General features: G+C 39.7%; 1 protein-coding gene across 1 annotated transcript in view; it reads left to right on the top strand.

Annotated features, from left to right (window-relative positions):
• Window positions 1-940: 940 nt before the first annotated feature.
• The window catches only part of fdx1b (ferredoxin 1b), a 33,194-nt gene continuing 18,162 nt past the window's right edge, over window positions 941-15,972 (top strand). Inside the window, exons 1-3 of the mRNA XM_072595262.1 lie at window positions 941-1,158; window positions 8,867-8,991; window positions 10,248-10,377. Of these exons, the coding sequence (XP_072451363.1) occupies window positions 992-1,158; window positions 8,867-8,991; window positions 10,248-10,377 (422 nt within the window). The 5' untranslated portion in view covers window positions 941-991. The remainder of the gene's footprint in view (window positions 1,159-8,866; window positions 8,992-10,247; window positions 10,378-15,972) is intronic.

Below are 15,972 nucleotides of genomic sequence, written 5' to 3'. Positions count from 1 at the left end.
TGAGTGGAAATACAGCACACTGCCTCATAGTCTCCAAATCAAATCAATTTTAAAATATCCACTTAGTATAGTTTCTAAATGAGCAATAGTGAATGGACACCAGTACAATGTTAGGATAGTTATTCAAGTCCAGATAGCTTAGGTGCAAGTTGATCAAATACCAAGATTGAAATTTCCTAATTACTTGCACCACACTATTCAATTTACTGTTGCAGAAAACTTGCTCCTTTTAAACAGAGTAACACTGTCATATTTCTCAACAAACATTCACATTCTGTCAGGTTTGCAGTTTCTCTTCATAGCCAGTTGACCTGATGGTGTTGGCCTGATGCCTTGTGTTGTCTGCAAACTTGTCCTTGACCATTACATTTGGAAGATTTTGACTCGGACGAATGCTGAACACATGACTCATTATGACTTAGGCTGAACATTTCATTCACATATGGAGTCAAAGGCAGTGTAAAAAGTAGGTGTAATTGTTTAGATTTAAATGTTATTCTATAATTTGGGAATTTGATGGTTTCTATAAGAGATTTTATTTAAAATCCAAATAGATAATGCTGGAATATAAATCTGCCAAAGTCTTAAAGAGCAAAGATGTTTTGGATGCAGACCCTTAATCAGGAATCAGATATTTCCAGGTACATGATTGCTATTTGTAGCATTAATTTTTCTTTTTCCTTTTCAAATGCTGACAGATTTGTTGTGGATACCCAACATTTTCTGTATCCAGTTCAAATTTACTTCATCCGATACTTTCTTTTACTTTTACTCATCTGACTTTGGCAGCAGAACAGAATGACAGCATGATAAAGAGGGAAAAAAATCTGTTTCAATTGCAACATTTTCTAACCTTGGGGCAAATCCAACTGGCCCAGCCCTCTTTTCTGTGGTTATTATGTAAGCTTATCTCTGTCCATAGCAAGTCACAAGTGGAAAGATTCATGCTCAGTCAAGTACAGAAGCTGCAAACTCTCCAATACTTATCAGTATGATGATGTCTTGTGGTGTTTTCAAGCTGCAGTCCCTGCCTGCTGTGCTTTGTGGGAAATTATGGTTTGTCGGAGCTTCGACAGTTAAAAGCGTTGCAGTTTGTCGGGCTGCTGTGAACCAACAGAAGAGATACTTCAGCTTGTCAACTGCATCTGGGGGTAACAGGTGAGAAAAAGTCTGAGCTGTTTCTCAAACAACCTAAATAGAAATCAGAATGGGAATACCAGTCCAAATAAAACTGAGCACTGAAATGAGTAAGCAAATTGGACCTCTCATTAAACACTGATATGGATATGGGGGAGCCAGATTTTCTGATTTTGTTGCAACCCCAAGGTTGGGTCAAATGGAAGTCCCAATCCTGTAGCATGATAGGATAAGTTACCAATGTGAATTTTGTCTGGATTTGCCAATTAGTGGCCCAAGGACACACTTGCCATCCAATTAACAATAGTTCTCAAAGCTAGAGGGCAATACATAAGGTGTTACAGCATCCTGTGCAGGTATGGGAGAGAGGATGCTCCATTTGCAGGCACCCTCTCAACAATTTTTAAAACAGATATTTTCTAATCAATCTGCCCAGAGATGTTATTACATGCACCCCTGGAATAGGTAGGACTTCAACCTAGATCTTTTGGCTCAGAGGTAGGGACACTACCACTGCACCACAAGATCCCACAGTTTTAAAACATATAAACTAAAAATATTGGCCAGGGCTGTCAGCTATATAAAGGGCTGCCTATGACCACAATTTAATCATTAGGCAGTGGGGATATGTGTGCTCCAATGTCTTCTTGGTACGACATTGTTTACAGTACATGGATATAGAAGGAACAACGGAAGCATGTATCACTCTCTGCCACAGAGACAGACTCTAAATTTTATATTGTAACACTTGTTGACAGATGGAGAGACAGTCAGCCGTCTTAAGGCACAAAAAAGGATCTGCATTATTTTAAAAGAAAATTCCTCTTTGTTTGAGATAAAGATAATCAGCGGGATGTTTCCTTAACCATATTTGATCTAATGCCATCAGATTTCATAATGTTCAGTGTCAATGTTGAAGACTGCCAGGGTAACTCCTTCCCAACTGTATGCTTTGGTAGGTTCTGTCCTGCAGTGTTGCGGTTTGTCCTACAGTTGTTGCTTTTCTGCTTGCTGCCTGTGGTTTCATTCACAGCAGTTACATTGTACAAAGAAATTCAAACATACAGAAAGTCGTTTCTCAGAGGCATCAACAGCTGCTGATTGAATGTAGATCTGACTTTATTCATCCTGGACGTGAAATCTTGTAAAGTATTTGTAAGCACTTCTCACAAGTTATGAGACAAGAACAAAATAGAAAGCTTTCTCTACGTCTTCTTACATTAAAGTACAGTGCCTCAGATGACAATTTAAATGAAATCCTGTAAATGTACAGTTTTGTAAGATGTGTCATAAAGTGTCAATGCTTTTCCAAGTCACTTGTGTGGGCAGGGAAAATCCATAAATCCACAGCTTCTTTTGTTCTGTCCCTTTTGCATTTGTTTAACAGGAATGTGTAGTCACCCATCAAATGGAGTTGCTGTTCTGTCCCATTATGATTCTATTATAGTTCCACAGCAGCAATGGCATGAATTGTTTTTCTAGTGACATTGGCTGAAGCACAACAGAGGAACTCTCTGGCCATCTACAAATAGTACCATGAGATTTTTAATGTCCACTTAAAGCACCAGAATCTGTAATTAGGAATTTAGTTTCGTTCAGAGCTTGTCACCTCTGACATAGCATCATTCCCTTTCTCTGCACTGAATTCAACATAGATTATTTCCTCAAGTTCTGTCTGCCAACAATCACTTTCTGTACTCACGGGAAAACAGTGACTCCTTTGGAATGAAAGCCTGTCTGTCTCTGCAACAGAGACAGACTGTAAATTTTACACTGCAACACTCATTAATACATGGGGAGACAGTCAGCCATCTTAAGACACAAGAAAAATCTGAGTTATCTTAAAATAAAATTCCATTTCGTTTGTCACAAAGATAATCAGCAGGATAATCAGTTTCCTTGCCCATATTTGACCTAATGCCATAAGATTTCATAATGTTCACAATCAATGTTGAGGACTCCAAGGGCAACTCCCCCTCAACTGTATACTTTTGATAGATTGACTAGAGGGTGTCCAGTGCTGAGCATCCAGCACCCGCTCAATTATGCTTTAGTAAGGTGGCTTTACAATCGGTGGGGGAGGAAACTAACACAATAAAAACTACACTGCAGTGTACATCAGTTATTTTTAAACATGTTTTAAACTTTACAATTTATTCCCATCAACTTTTACGTATTTGATTTTGATTTATGTATCAAGGTCATACTGACCATGGCACACTTCCTTGACTATGTATTTCACGGCAAATTTGACATGAACTGTTAATATATCTAAGAGGCGACCTTGCTGATATTGAATGCATTGCTTTAAAAATCAGGAGTCATGGTTTTGATATGAAACTTATTGAGACACAAGGACAAACTTCAAAATATAACATATGTTTCACCTCGATAAAGAGATACAAGTTGTCCGTACACTGATTATGCAGTTTACCTTCATTTGTAACCTTCTCACAAATATGCCTGCCCTTGCTTTCTTCATTTTATAAAGATTTTAGGTTTTTTACAAAGTTACAAAACCAGTACAAAATAGTATGACAACTTTGTAATATAATAACAATAATAGAAAACAAACTAATACTCTACGCCACAAACTGTCAAAACACGAAGAAAACCTCTGTAAAAACTACAATTCAATAAATAACCAAGGAGAAAGAAGAAAAATAAATAAACAAATGAAATAAAATTAAACCAAGTTATAACAAGGTAACTTAAATTATGTTCAATTAAATTACTGCACTAAGCGCAATCTCATCGCAGCTCCCCACCACTGTGAACAATCGTAAGTAAATCTGTACTTGTTTGGGATTCTTCCTCCCAGGGGCCCCCAGACTGACAGACACAGTCCTCACGGCTACACAAAGGCCCTGGATAATATAGCCGATATGTCAACATCAATATAATTCAAGAAGGGTTCCCATGTTCTGTAAAACATTTCCGTTTTCTGGTGCACCATACTCATAAGGAAGACCAGGGGGATGTGTTCCAGGACTATCCTAAGCCAACTCAAGAGTCCTGGAGGATTCTCCAACACCCAGCTCATTAGAATGTTATTCCTCGTGCAGAAAGAAAGAAAGAATATTAAACAATTTCTTCCCATGCTTATCCAGGGAAAGAAGATTAGGAAGATCCAAAAGGAGGGACATTGGATCCAACTTAACTTCAGTTCCCAAAATCTTTGCCAAAACACTCGCTATATCATCCCAATACCTGCAGAGCTAGTGGCATGACCACAAGCAGTGAGTGAGAGTACCACCCTCCATTTCACACTTGGGGCACATTGGGGACACTTCTGACTTAAGTTTCGCAAGCTATTCCGGTGCCAAGTGAGCCCTGTGAAGTACCTTCAGTTGAATAGCCTGGGTCCGATTACAAATTGAGATCTTCTTTACATTTTCCCGGATAGCCTCCCACATCGCTAAAGGGATTTCCACTCCTAATTCTTGAGTCCATATTTTATATAGCCGTTCAATGTCCTTTGAGACATTACTACCTAACAAGTGATAGAGAGTAAAAACAATGACTGCAGATGCTGGAAAGCAAATACTGGATTAGTGGTGCTGGAAGAGCACAGCAGTTCAGGCAGCATCCAACGAGCAGCGAAATCGACGTTTCGGGCAAAAGCCCTTCATCAGGAATGATTCCTGATGAAGGGCTTTTGCCCGAAACGTCAATTTTGCTGCTCGTTGGATGCTGCCTGAACTGCTGTGCTCTTCCAGCACCATTAATCCAGTAAGTGATAGAGAGTGCTAACCGAGAGGGCACCCATAGACTGGAGCACTTTCCTCTCCATGTCTGACTTGTAGGGATTAACCTTCAATGTAGTCTTTTTTTTTGTCCAAAGTCTCTAACCTGGAAGTAATGAAAGAGATCTTTCCTAGGTAGCTCAAACTTCTGACTCAGCTGTTCGAAGGACATCATGACCTCCCCGTCAAATAGATCTCCCAAACAGGAGATTCCTCTGGACTCCCAGAGCTTAAAGCCAGAGTCCATCGAATCCGGCCAGAATCCCAACATTCCCACTACGGGAGTGAAAGGGGAAGTTTTTTTTTTGTAAATTGCCCTCGCCCTGCCACTTCATCCTCCATGCTTTGACTGTATTTAGGCCAATCGGGTTTTTACAATGATCCATAACAGTTCTCAGCTTTTCCATAAACAACAAATTAATGAGAGGGCATTTTGTCTGGGAGGCCTCAATGTCTAGCCAAATTGATTGTGGATTGTGACAGGCCCATTCAGCCACATAGGATAGTGAAGAACTGAATTGGTACTTCCTAAAATCCAGAAAATCTAGAACCCCCAGCCCACCCCATCCCTGCGGAAGTTGCAATTTATCCAGCTTAATAAGAGGCCACCTAATATGCCAAATAAAAGATCCAAGCCAGCTGTACAAGCTGCACAGTGCTTACCTTGGCAGTATCAAAGGGAACACACTCATGGGATATAGTAAACAATGAAGAACATTCATCTTAACCAGAGTTATTCTGCTCAACCAAGATATCAGAAGATCCTCCCAGCGCCGAAGGTCCTGCCTTATTTTCTTTGTAATTAACTGCCCATAATTGGCTTTATATAATTGATCAAAAACCGGGGTGATAAAAATGCCTAAATTCAGAAGCCTCCCTGTGACCATCGGAAGGGGAAACGGGTCCCATCCCCAAAGTTGGATATACGAGTAAGAACCCCACGGGCATGGCCTCTGATTTCATGAAATTAGTTTTATTCCCTGAAAACAAATAGATTAATCACTTGTATTAAGCAGGGCACAGGTGTCATTGGATGGATTAAAAAGAGAAGGACGTCATCGGCATGGAGGGTGATTTTATGCCTGCCTGATCCTACCTCTGGGGCAGTTATATTAGGATCCATCCAGAAAGCTTCTGCCAGAGGATCAATCTCCAATGTAAATAATACTGGTGAGAGAGGGTACCCTTGATGGCAGCTTCTGCCGACACTAAAACTATCTGACCTTATACCATTAGTAAGAACCACTGCTTTCGGATGACTATACAGCACTGCCACCCATTTGGTAAAACCTCTCCAAGACCAAACCATTCCATGACATAAAAGAGGTTTGGCCACTCCTCCCGATCAAATGCTTTCTCTGCATTCAGGGAGACTACCAAACCTGGGATTGCTCTTTGCTGACATATTTGGACCATGTTTAATATTCTTCTAATATTGTTGGTAGAATTACGACCCTTAATAAAGCCTGTCTGATCTTCCTTTACAATAAAAGACAATACCCTCTCCAGCCTTAACGCCAACATTTTCGACAGGACTTTGAAATCTACCTTCAGTAACGACATGGGCCTGTATGAAGTACAATCTTCTGGGGCTTTTCTGGGACTGATGAAGGGCTTTTGCCCGAAACGTTGATTTTCCTGCTCCTCGGATGCTGCCTGACCTGCTGTGCTTTTTCAGCACCACTCTAATCAAGACTCTGAATGAGTAATTGTACATATCCAAGCTTGTCTATAAACTCCTTATAAAAAAAAACTCACTTTGAAATCCATTTGGTGTGGACAATTTACCACTCTGGAGCAGCCTCACCGCCTCCTGTACTTTCTGAATTGTCAGTGGGGCACTCAAAAAGGACGTCTGCACTGAGGTTACACCCGAAAGATCCAAGATCTTAAAAATGGACTCCATCTTCATCATTCTATCCTCATAGCCCTCCGACTGATACAGCTCAAAACTAAACTTTCTAATCTTTTTAGCATTACAAGTAAGAGTACCAGCACTCTCTCTGATGGATGTAATAGCTTGGAGGACATTCTTCTTTCTGGCAAAGTACTCTAGCTACCTACCCGGTTTATCACCATACTCAAATAATGTCTGTTTTAAAAAAGATTTCCCTCTTTGCTGTTTGGGTAAGTGCAGCATTTAAAGTAGCCCTGAGGGTTGTAATCCATTACAATGTAGTTATAGACGCCCTGTCAAAGTATGCCAACTCAGCTGCCTTCAGGCGAGCCTCGAGCAAATGCTGCTGTTTTCCCCTCTGTCGTTTTCAGGTTGCAGAGTAAGAAATAATTAAACCCCATGCATAGGCCTTGGCAGTCTCCCACAGCACCGATGGGTTGCTGGCTGTACCCAAATTCATGTCCCAAAAAATTTTAAACTCCTGTAAAAAATACTCTATAAACTTGCTATCTTTCAGGAGGAAAGGGTCCATGCTACAGTGCCAGGAACTCGTCCCACCATCTCCGGCCTTGACCTCCATGTACACTGCCGCATGATCAGAAACGGCTATGTTCCCTATTCTGCAAGACAGTACCAAGTTCAAAAAGGTCAATAGAACAAAAAAGATGTCAATTCTGGTATAGTACTTATGTGGGTTAGGAAAAAAGGTAAAATCCTTACCTTCAGGATGAAGACATTTATTCAAAAATATATTCAAAATATATTCAGAATCCCATATTCCTCTCCATGTATTATCGCTTTAAGTATTATGAATTGCTCGCATTCATCCTTAATTTGACCTAACATTTGAAACGGGAGTTTTTTCTGGATGAGAATAGCCTGCCCTTGCTTTCTAATGACGCAAAACTCGTCATCATCTTCAGTACATTTACCGGTAATCACACTGATGGGTGTATATCCCATTGTGCCGGAAGATTCCAGGCTAATTTTGCAATGGCTAGCCTCACCTTAGTACAAAGCACATCAATACTGTGATGAAGATATTTTCATTTGCATTGGTGATTTCTCTTCATAATGGTAGAAACCAGATTCTTCCCTACAAATTAACTAATTTATTTGGATAGAATCATCCCATCTTGTGTCGAATGATCCATCTAAGCACCTAAAAGCACTGAATTTAAAATTAAATTTCTTGTGGATTTTATTTATTTCTGTGTTTGAATGACTGTTAAATTGAATTTAACTAATTAAAATCTAATTGTAGAGAAGTATTTCTCTGTCTATCATTTTTAATTTGAGATTTCTATCCAAAGTAATTTGATAGGATAAACAATGAAAAACAGATCCTACATTTCAAAGAGTAATATTGAGAACACTATCTGCTGTAAATTTAGTGGGTACCATTTATAATGGTCCCTTATCCATCTACTGGTTAGTAACTCTGTCTAGCAGACTATAGCCTAAGAAATGGTCTCCTAAAGTCAAGAAAGAGTATATGATGTAACCACTAGTCTCTCAAAGTTAATTAGAGATGAACAACAAATACTGGCTTTGCCAGTGACACCCATATACCATGAATTAATTTTTTAAAAAGTCAAAATGTTGTAACAATGATGTTCTATTTGACAAACAGAAATTCTTGACATATTATCTTCATGCTGTTTAGGTGGGTAAAGATATTGTCCAGGTCTGAGGAAGTGAGGATGGAGGTGGGGGGAATGGGCTGTCTAAATGTATTGTCTGAGATGTTGAGACAAAGCAAAATATTTAGACTAAATCATGTGACTGGTTAGCTCAGCTGGATGGACAGCTGGTTTGCAATACTGATTAGGTTCAGTTCCAGCCCCATGTAGTAATCTCCTTCTCAGTGTCTTCCCTTGCTGAGACATGGTGGTCCTTGGGTTAACTCTGCATTGGTTGTCTTGCTTTGATTGGAAAACAGCTATCTATGACTTTACCTTACAAGTGATGTGACTATGCTTTCTGCATTCCCGGTATTTATAGAATTTAAGTTAATTGCTGAGTATGCTATTTAACTTTGGTCTAACTGGAGATTTCATTGTTTTCTTGTTAAATTCTTCAACAGGCCAGATGAAAAACTGATGGTGCACTTCATCAATCGAGATAATGAAAAATTAACTGTTCCAGCAAAAGAGGGTGAAAGTCTGCTTGATGTAGTGATCAAGAATAATTTAGATATTGATGGATTTGGTAAGTGGCCAAGATGCAGAATGTCAGTCTACTACTATCTCAGAGAGTCAATGGCTACGCTGTGGTTATAGTTTTCAAAGTAGTGCTTCAGATAATTTTCTCCTGCTCAGATAGCATTTATTTTTCTCTAAGCATAGTTCCTTCGGCACCAGTCACCCTCTCGCATTTTGTGTAGTGGCCATTCTTCCTGCCTGAGCTGCAGTAGTAAATCTCACCTGCAATAGTGCACATCACACAATGAAGTTTAAATTAAGCAGATATTTCTCACAATATAGTTTACCTCCCATAACAGCCTCATGAATGACTTTACCACTCTACATGGAACACCATTTCAGTTCTAATCATTCTATGTACGTCTTTCCTCCCCATTCCTGCTTTGGCAGAGAAACACCTTTCAATTTTTGTGACCTGACAAACTCCTTTCTAGTGCCTGGATGGTTCATCACAGGATAAGCTTGAATACAAACAAAGAAACAGGTCCAAAAATGGAAACAGATGTACAGAATGCCGGGATTGGAGGGTTTGAGATATAGGGAAAGACTGAAAGGCTAGGGCTATTTTCCCTGGAACTTTGGAGGCTGAGGGGTGACCTTTTAGAGATTTATAAAATCATGAGGGGCATGGATAGGGTGAATAGGGGAAGTCCAGAACTAGAGGACATAGGTTTAAGGTGAGAGGAGAAAGATTTAAAAGGTACCTAAGGGGCAATTTTTTCATGCAGAGGGTGGGATGTGTATGGAATGAACTGCCAGAGGAAGTGGTGGAGGCTGGTACAATTGCAACATTTAAAAGACATCTGGATGGGTAGATGAATAGGAAGGGTTTGGAGAGATATGGCCTGGGTGCTGGCAAATAGGACTAGATTGGGTTGGGATATCCATTGGCATGGATGAGTTGGACTGAAGGATCTGTTTCCATGCTGTAGGTCTCTATGACTCTATACTCTAAATGAAAATGACTAAATTGCAACAGTTAAACAGTTGCCAACAAGATATTAGCCAGGGTCTACTTTCTGATCACCATTCAGTGTCACAAAGTCACCTTGTGTGGAAGTCAAGTGAGGCAGAATCAGTCATGACTGTGTTGTTTTCCTTGATCCAATGTTGTTCAGATTTACAAAGGAAAAAAAAAGGCCACCTACATGAGATACAGGAGAGCTGCAAAAGCCTGTGGAACTAGATCTTAACAAGACCAGAGCATTCAGGTAAGAAGTATGCAAGAAAGCAAAAGCAGCCTAACTTGTGTTCTTACTGCAGGTGCTTGTGAAGGAACCCTGGCTTGTTCAACATGCCACATAATCTTTGACAAGGAGGTTTTTGAGAACTTGGATGAGATCAGAGATGAAGAAATGGATATGTTGGACTTAGCTTTTGGACTCACTTCCACGTAAGAAATGCATTCTAAGTGTACTTTTAACTATTATAGACAATTGTATGCAAATTACTTTCAGACACAATGATATTTTTGTAATTTCCCTTTCACCACCAAAGGTACTGAATGACAGGCTTGTGAGGTTTGCTTGCTGCCTTGTATCATTGACCAGATAGTGCTGCTTCATTGTGAATCCAGGAATCCAGCACATCATTCAATAATGCAGAGATCACAGCTGAGCCTAATTCAAAGTCTCTTTCACCATAGTTAAATATTTCTGCTGATGCAAATTTAACTTGTGAGAAAACTAAGTGGCTGGCCTTTTGAGCCCAATCTTACCCTCCTGTAAAATGCTGCATCCACTCTAACGTCATTGGCATCAGGGGAGGTGATAACCTAATGGTATTATCATGAGGCTACTAATTCAGAGACCAAATCCTGAGGACCCAGGTTTGAATCCTGCCACGGCAGGTGGTTGAATTTGGAATTAATAAAATCTAGAATTAAGAGTCTAATGATAACCATAAATCCATTGTTGATTGTTGCAAAATCCTATCTGGTTCACTAATGCCCTTTTGGGAAAAAAACTGCTGTCCTTACTGGTCTGGTCTACATGTGACTCCAGACCCAAATCAACGTGGTTGACTCTTCTGGGCAATTAGGGATAGGCAGTAAATGCTGGCCTGGCCCTCATCTGTGAATGAATTTAAAAAAAATTAGCAACCAAAATTAAATGGCTTTGGAATTACTAAAGCCAGTGTAGAAGTCAGTACAGCGTATTCAAAGTTATTCTGGCATTTGGGTATCCATTCAATTTTCTTTAACAAGTTTGTCAAAGGAGCCATTACAGCAATGGAAGTCAGAACAAACTTCCAAGAACCCACACATACCAATATAATGCAAAGCCTCTTATTTTGTCTTAGGCACAGAAAAATCTGAGATTGCCCCATATTTTTATTTTTCTATGTGCTATTTGGCATTGTCCCACAGTATGGATCAAATAAGTCACTCTTGCTTTTACTAGTTCACCTTTAGTCATATTTTTGACAAAATTGGCTTTTTATAACTATCAGACAATCCTTTCAAGTGGCGTAAATTTTCCTCCCACATTTCACTGAACATACCAAGTAATTTAAATATACGTAACACAGTTTTAAAATCCTTTGATGGCTTTGTTAGTTAGTTGTTGAAAAAATACTGGAGAATCTTTCCTTCCAAAGGCATGACTTTATGTTGATAAATTTCATCGTTGATATTTCTTTGGCTTTATTTGTCCATTGAATTTGCCAAAATTCTCTTAACAAGTCAATTTCGTTACAAAAACCCTGCTTGTCAAATAATCACAATAAATTCCTCCAATTACAGAATCAGATATGAGACCACCTTGTGACCACATTGATTATATGATAATCTATACACAATAATTGTGATCAATCTGGTTTGGCACCTTTACAATAGGTGAGGTTCAGCTACTATGACTTGATTCAATAACATCATTATTGACTGTTCAATCACAGAGTATCTGACAGTTGATCTCACTGCCCACCTGCATTCCTTTGCCATGTGTGCATTGATTGATCATCACGCCATTGCTGCTTCCAGAAGCCGCAGTGCGAGAAAAAACTGCATGATTTTAACACCCTTTGCCAGCTTGTTAGATCATGCTTGAGTTTGGTCCAGATGGCCTATTATTGCAGGATCAAGCAGGTTTTGTGGTGACAATGCAAACAAATGAATTAGAAATATACTAGGAACTGATATATGAAGCCAACGTATTCCAGAACTAAAAACAGAGAAACTGTTCATACCATCAAGTCCATGTAGACTCTCTGCAAGCAAGCACTGTCAGTTTTCTGTAAACTTGCAGTTTTCTTTACTTCAGCTGCTTATCTAATAGCTCCATGCAAGATGAAGAAAAATGGTGGGAATGCTGTTGTGATCCACATCTAATATCCAAGAAATACAAGCCGGCCAGGGGTATGGAAACAGATCATGACCGCAGAAGTGACACCCCTATACCTCCACACTTGAAAGCAGCCAACAATATTCTGGATATTCCAGAGGAATGGATCCAAAGGCATCCCTGCAGTGTGACCAGTATCAGAGTGATGTCACAAACTACAAGGTGAAGCAATCATAACGAGTGCTGAACCAGAACCATCGATAAAGAAACCAAAATGGGCAACTTTCATATAGAATGAGACAATGATTTTCTGTTCACAGCTGTAAAAGATTAGTATTTGCCTTATGTGTCACCAAAATATACAGATAAGTGAAAAGAGGGATTTGGAATGACGGTGCAAAGTACAGTTGAGAGTTTTTCCTTGAACAACATGCTTCGGAAAAGAACTGGAGGGCATTTGAGAAAGCACAATTAGTACTTCTTTTCTAAACCAACAATTAAAGACAAGACCAGCACTGAAGCATCATTTCATTTTTGCCATTTTCTGGTGGGCAAAACACAAGAAATCATTTACAGATGGCAGAGTAACTAAAGGTACGATGACTGAGCCACTGAGGCTTTATTGAAAGACCTTAAAAACAAAGAAAAAAACAATGATGTCAATCCAGAACATGACACTTGCTGCTTCCTTTGTAACAAGAAAAGTGGAATTTTTCTTCAAAGATGTTTTCCAACTGCAACAGCAGGATCTAGAGGACTGTGAATGCATCTCACTGCAGTTCAATGCACCCACACACATGACCGACAAAACCCAATTGATTGTTTTTATGCGTCGAAGAGTGTGGTGCTGCAAAAGTACAGCCGGTCAGGCAGCATCTGAGGAGCAGGAGAGTTGAAGTTTTGAGCTTGCTTGATTCTCCTGCTCCTCAGATTGCTTCCTGGATGGCTGTGCTTTCCCAGCACCACACTCTTTGACTCTGATCTCCAGCATCTGTAGTCCTCACTTTCTCCTGATTGTTTTTATGCAGCTGGTTTTTAAGGAAATAACAACTAAAGAGAATCTTCTCACCCTTAAAGAGTGGGCAGAAGAATCCCAGCAGTCCATTAAGTCCTTACCATGAAAATTGACTATTACCTACACTAGTCGCACTTGCCCACACTGGGCCCATAGCCTTGAATGTTGTGACACTACAAGTGTTCATTCGAGTACTTTTTAAAGGTTGTGAGGTTACTACCTTCCCAACAGTACATTCCAGAACCCTACCACCCTCTGGGTGAAAGATATTTCCCTCAAATCCCCTCTAAGACTTCTGCCTTTCACGTTAAAAGTGTGCACCCTTGTTCTTGACCGTTTAGCTAAAGCGAACGGCTACTTTCTATCCAACCTGTGCATGCCACTCATAATGTTATATATCTCTATCAGATCCCTCCTCAACCTTCTCTGCTCCAAGGAAGACAGCCCAAGCTTCTCCAGCCTCTCTTCGTAATTGAAATTTTCCATCCCACAGCACCCCCCTCCAGTGTAGTCACACCCTATAGTGCAGTGGCCAGGACTGCACAGTACTCCAGCTGCAGCCTAGCTAAAGTTCTGTTTGGCTCCAGTATAACCTCCTTGTTCTTATAATCTATATCATGACTGATAAAGACAGGTGTCCCATTCACCTTTCTAACCACCCTATTAACCTGCCCTGTTCAGGGATCTGTGGTTGAAAACACTAACATCCCTTTGTTCCTCTGAGCTTCCTGCCAGTTATTGAGTATATCATTCTTTTTGACACCTTGTTTTCCAAAGCACTGAACTAGTTATCTCAAGGATAGTTTTTAAACATAATTTATATGCTTCAAAATGTATTTTTAGACTAATCTGGCAGGACTCGTAGAACTAATCTAAAATGAAACTGAAGCAAAAACTGGATCCCTCCCTTCTTAACCCAGACAATGTAGAAATACATATCAAACTAATGATCTGTTCATTTCAGAACCAAGTTTCCAGATAATTATATATCATAAACTTTCACCTCAATTGAGTCACCAAAACATCTGCTGATTTCCTAGTTTCCCAAACAGTGGCTCAGTGGTTAAGTACTGCTGCCTCACAGCACCAGGGACCTGGGTTCGATTCCATCCTTGGGAGATTGGCTGTGTGGAGTTTGCACATTCTCCCTATGCCTGCGTGGGTTTCCTCTCACAGTCCAAGGAGGTGCGGGTAAGATGAATTGGCTATGCTAAATTGCCCATAGCGTTCAGGGATGTGTTGGTTAGGTGCATTAGTCAGGGGTAAATATAGGGTAGGGGCAATGCGTATGGGTGGGTCACTCTTTGGTGGTTGGTGTTACTTATTGGGGCCTGATTCCACATTGTAAGGATTGTATAAAAAAAAAGTCGGCATTATAATGAGGGGCATGAGTCTATTTCAAGGTATTTAAAGAAGCCCTGCTATAGGGCTCATTCAGCAATTTCAACATGGAAAATTATTCCACCAATGATCTCACAATGTTGCAAGGCAACACCATGTTTCATTGACATCCCTCTAGGTCTGAGGCAGCCTCTGTAAGAACCTAAGTCTTGGAGTCAAAGGTGCTGTGGAAAATAGGTGCTATACTATTTGGACAAGCTACACTTGCACTGTGCTGAGCATTTGTCTTAGTGGGCCGAGTGAAAGCTGTAGAGAGAGTTTTAAACTAAATAATAGGACAAGGAACCAAATTTGGGAAGATGTAACAAATAAAAGATTTGAGAGAAGGAGGGAAAAGTATTAATGTTGGAAATGATAAATAATTTGTGATCGGAAGGGATAAAGAGTATAAATCTAAGAGTAAATCAACAGATAAGGCCAGTGGCAACAAAATAGTAAAAGGACAAAACTAAAGGCTCTATATATGAGTGCACGTTTAAAACAAGCAGATTAACTGATAGCACAAATAGAAATTAATATGTACAGTGTGATAGCCAGCATAGACACACACCTGCAGAGTAACATTGATTGGGAAGTGTTCATAACATTTCGGAAGGGCAGGAGCTAGGCAAAGTTGGAGGGTTAACTCTGTTAATTAATTATGGCATTAGCACTAAGTAGGGAACAACCTAAGCTGAGGAAACCAGGATGGTTTCATGGCTTGAGTAAAGTTGCGAAATGATAAAGGCAGAAAGTTACTTGTGAGTGTGGGGTACAAGCCCCATTGCAGTAACCAAATTGTAGAATGGCTTAAAAAGGAAGAATTAATGGGAATGTCTTGGAAAGGTACTGTTATAGTCATTGGGGTCTTGATCTATGTGTAGATTATAACAATCAGATGGGTAAATTTAATTTATATGAAGAATTCATAGGATGTTTTTAGAATAGTTTCTTAGGGCAACATGTTCACATCTGACCAGAGAGCAAGCTGCACTAGAGCTGGTATTGTGCAATGAGATAGGATTAACAAATAATATCATAGTGAAGGTACCTCTGAGCAGCAACAATCATAATATGATTCAATTTTACACTCAGCTTAAGGGAGAGAAGAGTGGGACCAAGAATAAAAGGCAATTATGAGAGCATAAATGCTGAACTAGGTTAAAATGAATTGGCAAAATAAATGAGAAGATAGACCAACACAGGCACAGTGACAGACATTAAAGAGACTGTTTTAGAATACACAGAATCGATACATTTCAGTTATAAAGGAAAAAAATCAGGTGGAGGAATGTGTTTAAGAAAAAAACTT

Source organism: Chiloscyllium punctatum, chromosome 25 (assembly GCF_047496795.1).
Source record: "Chiloscyllium punctatum isolate Juve2018m chromosome 25, sChiPun1.3, whole genome shotgun sequence".
Classification (NCBI taxonomy): Eukaryota; Metazoa; Chordata; class Chondrichthyes; order Orectolobiformes; family Hemiscylliidae; genus Chiloscyllium; species Chiloscyllium punctatum.
Note: the sequence above shows the minus strand (reverse complement) of the source record. Positions and strands in the feature narration are given on the sequence as shown.